The following is an 8,779-nucleotide window of genomic DNA, read 5'->3' as shown; positions in this document are numbered from 1 at the left end:
ACATATTTATGTTCCTCGAAGTCCTATGATTAATGTTATTTATACTTCCATTTATTCCAAATTCATTTATTTTGTATTGAATGCGCACACCCCCCCCCCACAGCAACCTCAGCTGGGAGTCACTATATAACAGTGAGGAGCAATGGCGGGCTAAATCAAATGCGCACTGGGGTAAGCATTTTTTCCATCCACTATTCTGTTGTTTGTGTGGATAGATTGATTTGTTTTAAAGTTAAAGTTAATTCTCACTTTTGAACATGCTATGTATTTAGCAAAAGGCAGATTTCAAATTGGTTGTGTTGCCTGGATCTCTATGTAGTATATCCAGATATTCTGCTAGTGTTGAGGATACATCATTTTGAATCATTTAATTATATTATCTTGGTAAATACTACAATGCAGAAACAAAAGTGACAAAAGCAAAAAAAACACGCAACTCTAGCCATTTTAAATCTATTCCTTTGTCCGATTAAAAGAAAAAATTATCCCTGTCTAGACATGATGTAATTTCATTTATTCTTTAGAACTGATACTGTTATTATGATCAACAATTTGATAAATGCGCATTTTCTTATAATTTGTTCCATGGATGTTTTACATGTAGATAGCTGATATGGTGGCTGTGGCACGCATTATGAATGCTACACTTGTGATTCCTCAATTAGACAAGCGTTCATTCTGGCAGGATTCAAGGTACATTATTTTACTGCAATGCTTATGCTGCATATCAAGTCGTCTTTGCATTAATATTATAATAAATTTGTAAAGGTCTCTTCATTGTTGGCATAAGTTTTTAACTTCGGGGATTTTTGTTGAAATACTGTTTATATAACAATATTATATGAGTTTGTATGTCTCTGACACTAAATGGGATGCATTTGTGTGCAGTACATTCTCTGATGTATTTGATGAACTCCATTTTGTCAATACATTACAACAAGATGTGGTGATTGTGAAGGAACTTCCTAAGGAATTAGAATCAGTTCCTCGAGCTAGGAAGCACTTCACTTCATGGTCTGGTGTGAGTTACTATGAGGAAATGAGACAACTCTGGAAGGACTATCAGGCAAGTTTTTCATCATCCGTTTGTTACTTGACCTCCAAAATATTCACACAAAGTAGAAGCACAAATAGTTATCTCATATTACAGCTGTTAGGCATTGTTTCTTTCATGTGCATTGTTAAAAAATTTTGAGGAATCAATTACTCAAGATTAAAATATCTGGAATGCCATTAATAGATGTGGATGGATGTGCTATAATCATTTGCGTGTGAAATTCAAATTTCATTCTGGATTGACTTTTTCAATCTTATTTGTAGATAATTCATGTGGCAAAATCAGACTCTAGGCTTGCAAACAACGACCTGCCTCTAGACATTCAGAGATTGAGATGTCGCGCTCTATATCATGCTCTCCGTTTTGCTCCTTCCATTGAGAGACTTGGAAAGGTCAGAACCATGATTCTAGTTTCCATTCCCTTGTCTGAATTACTATTTTGATATTTCACACTAGAATAACTCCGAGGTTGTCAAAATTTCTCGAGGTTCTTGAGAAATTCAAATACCTGAAAAATGGGTTCGTAAGTAGAATTACGAGTACGATATCCATGAATTCACGTGTTTTTGCTGATATATTTAAGAAGTATCCTATGGGGATTCATGTTATATTAGGTTCTGAGCTTAAATGACGGTGACACCACAGAAGCTAGTGGAGCGGCTGAGATTCCGTGCAAAAAGATACATTGCGCTGCATCTGAGATATGAGAAAGATATGCTATCTTTTACTGGCTGTACATATGGTCTTACTGATACAGAATCCAAGGAGCTCAGAGTGATGAGGTGAAAAGCTTTCTATGTTTTTTTCGTGTTGATGTGCCCATATGAATTTTTGAATGACTTAGGTTTGTCTAAAATATCGTAGCCAACTTCATTATCACTGTTGTTGGTTTATGCGGATTGGACTTCTCTTTTTTGGTGTTCTGACTGGTGACGACGGGTCCCTGTGCTGGGTTGACTGTTGATGTACTGGAGAAATTTGGAAATCATCATAACCTAAATATGGTTTAGGTTAAGAAATATATTCTTGTGAATGATCAAAACAAAATAAGAAAATTATTCTGGAAGTACAAGCTATCCTATTAAGAGGGCTTTACTTGGTTTTGATTCTCTGTAAATTGGTTTTGTTTCATTTCAAACATGTTCAGTTAAAATATTTGTTTGATATTGAAAATTTATTTGGATGGGGAGATAATTGTTCCATGACATACTGTTTAGAACATGCTTAATTTTAAGGTTACACAGCTACAAGTATTTGAATCCTCCTGTTTAGTTAATTACTCGGTTTTATTGCTAAAACTGAGTAGGCAAATTCGTGATTTACAATGAGGGCATTTGTTGAGCAGTCTCTTCTATACATATTTGCCTACTAAACACCGTTAACCTCGTGTATTTTCCTCATCTTACATTCTCTCATTTTTGGTCTTGTTAGGGAAAATATGAATCATTGGAAGATTAAGAATATTAACTCAACCGAACAGAGAATTGGTGGTTTCTGCCCTTTAACTCCCAAGGAGGTTGGCGTATTTCTTCAAGCTCTTGGTTACCGTCCATCTACATTGATATATATTGCTGCTGGTGAAGTTTATGGTGGCGACTCTCACCTTTCAGAGCTCAAATCTCTATTTCCAAACATAGTATTCAAGGTTGATTTTGTTGGGAATTTTGTATTTGACCGGGAAATATATGCTTTTTTTTTCCTCTTTCAAAATATAGTTCTTAGTAGCTAAGCTATCTGGCTAAATTTCTCAGTCATGACAGGAAATGCTTGCAACCCAGGAAGAACTGAAAACATTTTCTAATCACGCCTCACAAAGTGCAGCACTTGATTACATCATTAGTATAGAAAGTGATGTTTTTATTCCATCTCATTCGGGTAACATGGCGAGAACTGTTGAAGGTCATCGTCGATACATAGGGCACAGAAAAACAATCACTCCAGACAGGTATAAAGTACTAGCAGCAACAATATCTTGTTTATATTTTCAGGTAAATAATTTTTATATAATGTTACTAAATAGTTCCACTAACCTTAAAGAAGCAAACAGAAACAGATGTTTAGTAATGTAATATTGGTGATTATATTCCAAACGTAGAAAGTCAATATTCTCAAACCCATAATTACCATGGCAAAGTCTACTACTAGGATTGCTATTAGAAGATCTATATTTCTTTTACCTTATGATTTTAGATTTTTAGGCATCCAAATGGAATCTTACCATTCGTTTGTACATTATGATATTCGATATTTTTAATATGGTCCATTATTGTTACAAGTACTATAGTGCATAAAAATTTTATGAGTTTCTTTATTATGTGCTATGATACTCTGTACATTATGTGCAGGAAAGGTCTAGTTGAATTATTTGATAAACTAGAAGATGGAAAGCTCGGATTATCGTCTTTGTCCCGTCTTGTGAAGAAACTTCATCAGAATAGGTAAGAGATGTATACGCAACTTTATATTTCTTGTTCACCTCATTGGCAGATATATTTCAGCGCATTCTTAGCTTATTTTCCTGCGTTGGTGGATTACGTTCATCTCAATCCTATTCTTCTCAGATGTTTTGCCCCTATTATGTTGAATTAGGTTTCTTCCGAAAAGATGTAAGAAATTCTTGCGGTTTACATTTTGAACCCGATTGTGATCCTACACAGCATCTTTAGGGGGAAAAAAGTAATTCTGAAAGATTGACTTTTAGGTTCAAATTAGGTTCGTTTACTGATCACCACTTGCTGGGTTGTAAACAAGTCTAGGCAAGCTCAAGTGGTGTTCTACTTGAGCTCAATCTCGCTGAAGTAGCCTTTTGAAGTCGATCTCTGACTTGTAGGAAATAAGGTTACTTACGCTCTACAAGCTGAAAGCTTTTTCAAGTGTCAGATGGAGTTGTAGCGATAGAAATAATTCAAGAGGTCAGATAATGAAACTGCTGCATTGGCTTCTGGTCTTCACAACATTAGTTGTCAAATGGCCAATTTTTTTTCCAGAATGAAGAGCAAAAGAGCAATTTAAATTAATTTGAAAGAAAGATATATATAAAAATATTATAATGAATACTCGAGTCAGAGGAAGGAACAGCGCTTTGAACGAGCATGTTGAAGCGCTTGCACCTCTACCTTGGCAAGCTGATTTATAATTATGCCACACAGATTAACTATACTCCGAACTTTTACAATTATGGACTTTCAGGTACGGCGCACCTAGAAGAAGAGAAGGAGCTCCTCCAGGAATCAAGGGCCGAGCACGACTCAGGCTGGAGGAATCCTTCTACCAAAACCCGCTCCCTGAATGCATATGTAACTCAGAAGATGCAGGCAGGTGAAATGCAAAAGTTGTACCCTCTTCATCAAGAAAAAGTAAAAATGGGAGATCAAAATGAGTATCAGCTGTTCCAAAATTTGTTTTTCGGCCTTTTCAAAAATTTTAGCACTGTGTTTTTGGGTTCATTCTTACTTGTGAACTATGATGTTCACCGTATAATTCTTTCTAGTTATTAGTTGTGAAATAAAGCTAGTAAGTTGTTGCAACCATAATGCCTTGATGCGCTGTGATTTTTTTTTATGAAATAATTTTTCGTTGTAATGTACGCCATTCGCAATCACATACCACACTAGTAGTCTCTGTCAGTGTCAAATACTTTCTATATAACAAGCAGCATTCTATATAGGAGTCGCGCATGTATTTTATGTGAAACCCATATATGCTTTGATCCAATCATCCATCCAACAGTATTTGTTGTATAGGAAATACTTTCTTCGATACAGCACAGATTATTCGGACCAATGTGTTACAACGTAGGTCAAACAAACGACAACTAAAAGATGATAAAGAACTTGAGTCATGAATCTCATTGGTGTCAAGGGTATAGTGATACGTAACCCTTTCCAAAGAATAAAGAAATGACGCTTCGTAAATTGATGGACTCGAGAATGGAAAAAATTATTCAGACTTTTGCATACAAATATCACAACAGCAACGAAAAATTACGTGGGAACGACAAAAATTGATGCGCGATCTCTCTGTTTCTTGGGTGTGTTTCTGGTACAAAGAATGAAAAAATTAAGTACCAAACTTCTTCGACAAGCTATATTCTATGGTTTACCTTTTGTTTAGTAACTAGTGTACATGTTCCAACTTTGCTCGCTAACTTAGCCAACTAGTTCCTGTAGTCGGTTATAAGGAATTGATGACCAAGGAATTTACCCACAAGTCGGTTATAAGGAATTGATGACCAAGGAATTTACCCACAGTTCTGAAGCTGCAAACAAAGAATGCAAGCTTAATGATAACGCTTTCAGTTATAGATATCATCAGTACATCAAAGAAACTAGGACCATTTCCACGTGCTCAAAAACATCGCATTATAAAGACTTGTGGAATTACATGCGATAGATGCGATGTAGGACCGTGTGTGACCTACACGATAGATATGTAATCAATGGCTCAATGCACCAACGTGTAATCGACCTTATCAAACTGTAATCAATGGATCCAATAGCATAAAAAGGTCTTACATAAATCTGGGAGAGGAAAGCAACACGGATAACTAGATGGATTTTGAGGGGCCAATAGTTCTAGAAAAATTACTCAAACTTTCAAATTGTTAAAGGTGGTCCCCTCCCTCGCCTTTTTTGATCCGTAGTCGTCTTTTTGGTCATTAAGCAGTCAAGCATGAAAAAGCACAATATAAAGTCATTACTCCAAGTTTCTACAAAAGCGTCAAGGCCATTAACTTACCGAATTCTCGCACTCAGAATCTTGTTCAAAGATACCGAGCAAATAGGAAAGGACTATCTCGTTCCACATATCAGGTACTCCAGGTAGACACCAGTGGCTACAGTCAGATAAAGAAGGCATGTCACCCCAATTCCCAACATGTGCATCGCTTCGAAAAGATGACATTGGAGTTACGTGAATAACAGTAACAGGAACGGCCATATTTTTCACCACTTCCAGTACCATACTTGAAAATGGATTTGCACTGTCTTTCGTGACTTCTAAAAGCGGCAACTTAGTCACATTGCATTGCCGTAAAGTCACATTCCTGAAGCAGAAACAGACTGCCATTTGATAAGATAAATCGGCCTAACATGGAAAACCAATATAAGAATTGTTTAGCAAGAGGTACCTCCAGTGAGATGGCTCAAATGTTCGAAAGAAAACTCGGGTTCTTTTCGGATTAATCATTTTATCAACCCAAGATGCCCAAGTTTGTAAGGCAGTTTTGTAAGCACCAACAATTGGCATTCCAAGCTTTAAAGTCTTTCCAAACTGGAAATAGCATCCCCTGTCAAATACAGAATTCACGACTTAATATACATTAAGAGAACAGAGGAACCAATAGTGGTGGTTTTGGATTACATGATTAGTTAATTGATCAAAAATCATATGCATGACATAGAAGATATCAAACATAAATCGTCAAATAGTTGGAAAAATGATTGCCTACTTGCACTCAGATCGTGCACATTAGTTCAATCACGACACAGCTGATATATCTTATAAAGCTCAATGAAATGAATAGACAAGTAAATCTAAAATTTATTTATGATCGAGGAGGTAGCTTACGTCCCAACAAGCTTTCCCGGGACCCACCACTGACCCGAATTGAAAATCAGAACATCTGAATCAATCCATTCCTTACTGATACTATCCAACTTGTCCAACTTAAGGGTTGATCTAACTCTCTTTGGTGCATGTTTAGGCGCCCAGTTATGTTGTACAAGGAAAACCGATCTGTAAAACTCAACGGTGAAATTAAAGGAACTGAACCTTACACCCAAGAATCTAATTTGCTTTGTTATTTTGCTCCCGTTAACTTCATAAGCACTCTCCTTATCTTCCAAGCCGGACATTAAAAAACATATCAAAGATTCCCACTGTGTTCTACTCATTGAATCACCAACAAAAACAACTCTTTTATTCCGTAGCTTTTCCAAAATAACCTGCACATTAACTCTTGGAATATCACAATTCTTTGGTTTCCACCTCCATTTCAGATAATCTTCATCCATCCGACCATTAGCTAGACAATTGAATCCTTGCTCTACAAAAGGACATTCTGAAGCATTGTACAATGGGTAACCATGATCCAGAACCCAATTTCCATCAAATACATCACACGTATTATCGGAACCACTGAAATTCATAAATCTATCCTCCGGAACATGAAATGAATGCGTAAGATTTGGCAAAACATACATGTATCCACAGCCCACAGCCAAGAAGAAGGAAACCAACCATCCCATTATAATCAGAGCATGAAATAGAGGTGACATCCTACTCTTTCTACTAAATCTTGGACTTCCAATATTAGCAGTCCTTTGTTTAAAGGAAACACTTCTATTAAAACTACTCATTCTTTCCATTGATAACAAACTGCACCTCCGCACTTTAAAAACAAGATCTTCTAAAACAGGAAACCAAATGAACAAAAATTATCTCTTTAAACAAAAAGAACCATCTCTAATAAAGCACCCAAACCAGAAATAAACCAGACAACCGATCAGTACACCTACCATTCAGTCACAATCACACCTAATTTAGCTGTACACCAAACTAAAATGATAAAAAAAATCATTACATCTTTATCAACTTTGTCCATAAAAGTCCCTATAAATCGAACCCTGAACCTCACTGGATGACACCTTCATACAGAAACACACAAAATGAAACGGGCATCCAAGAATTCTTAAAAAATAAGCTTTTTCCACGAATCTCGACTCAATCCAGAAACAAAAAAGCCCGGAGAGAATCTTATGCCAAAAAATGAATAATAAGTAATGGGAAGGCGAGATGAAACAGTTGAGATCGAGGGAGTTGGAAACGATGTTTGAACAAACAACAATGGTTCCTGTCTTGCCGAGCATTACGTGGATCCCGGCACTTGGCCTACGTTTTGCTTTAATTACCCCTTGAACTATTGAAAATTTCTTGATTCTAACCTTTTACTTTACTCGTCATACCATTTTGCGCCACCAAAGTTATATTAATGATTTGTTTTTATTTTATCAATTCAATCCTAAATTATTTTTAAAAAAAATAATACGCCAATATTTGTTAATGATTAACTAACATTAGTTCAAGAAATTCCTAAAAAAAGGTTTTTAATAATTTCTTTCAAGAAACATTATCCCACTAAAAATCAAATTTCCACAAATTATTTTTTGGGGAAAAAATAATTTTGATGAAATAAACTTGTATACAAAATTATATGTACTGAAAGAGATGATTTATTGTATTTATTTACATTTTTTTGGGGAAAAAATAATTTTGATGAAATAACTGGTATACAAAATTATATGTACTGAAAGAGATTATTTATTGTATTTATTTACATTTTAAGCAGAAAAAATATAATTTAAATTGTCATATTATTTTAGATTGTGGGATACTTCAAAAAAAAATCTTGGTGGAATAATGAATTTCTGACTGCAATTTTTTTATTTTCTATTTCCTCAAGTAAATCCAATTTGCAAGGTCATATAAATAAATTACACCCATAATTAGGCATGGGAATAAAGATTGCTGGAGCTGCATACTGTGTCTGTGTGTAGCTCGCCACTTCAAAGCTACTCTCCGCCGGAGCTGGGTGGCGGGAATGGAGAAAGGATGCAGGGATGCTAGAAAGTTCTCAAGAAATTCATAGATGTTTGAGTGATTTTTTCAATGTTTGTTTCTGTGATCAGGTCTGCTCTTATCCGCAGAAAGGTCTTTGGCAGC

General features: G+C 35.7%; 2 protein-coding genes across 5 annotated transcripts in view; one reads left to right on the top strand and one right to left on the bottom strand.

Moving 5' to 3' along the window:
- LOC142546587 (O-fucosyltransferase 38) overlaps positions 1-4,658 on the top strand; it is a 5,991-nt gene extending 1,333 nt beyond the window's left edge. For 2 of the 4 annotated variants that reach the window (XM_075654376.1, XM_075654375.1), the window contains exons 3-11: positions 104-171; positions 605-693; positions 889-1,066; positions 1,321-1,449; positions 1,703-1,839; positions 2,489-2,702; positions 2,818-3,002; positions 3,403-3,495; positions 4,247-4,658. In XM_075654376.1, the coding sequence (XP_075510491.1) occupies positions 104-171; positions 605-693; positions 889-1,066; positions 1,321-1,449; positions 1,703-1,839; positions 2,489-2,702; positions 2,818-3,002; positions 3,403-3,495; positions 4,247-4,379 (1,226 nt within the window). In that variant the 3' untranslated portion in view covers positions 4,380-4,658. The other 2 variants (XR_012820488.1, XM_075654377.1) reach the window with 2 other exon arrangements.
- A 150-nt stretch (positions 4,659-4,808) lies between these two features.
- On the bottom strand, positions 4,809-8,021 carry LOC142546588 (protein trichome berefringence-like 7). The gene is made up of 4 exons (XM_075654378.1): positions 6,626-8,021; positions 6,186-6,344; positions 5,795-6,101; positions 4,809-5,315 (listed from the first exon to the last, which is right to left on the bottom strand). Exons 1-4 carry the CDS (start codon positions 7,423-7,425, stop codon positions 5,298-5,300), a joined length of 1,284 nt encoding a protein of 427 aa, XP_075510493.1. The 5' UTR covers positions 7,426-8,021; the 3' UTR covers positions 4,809-5,297.
- Between the last annotated feature and the right edge of the window lie 758 nt (positions 8,022-8,779).

This window comes from Primulina tabacum, chromosome 5 (assembly GCF_025594145.1).
Source record: "Primulina tabacum isolate GXHZ01 chromosome 5, ASM2559414v2, whole genome shotgun sequence".
Taxonomy (NCBI): Eukaryota; Viridiplantae; Streptophyta; class Magnoliopsida; order Lamiales; family Gesneriaceae; genus Primulina; species Primulina tabacum.
This window is presented reverse-complemented; position numbering and strand designations above follow the sequence as displayed.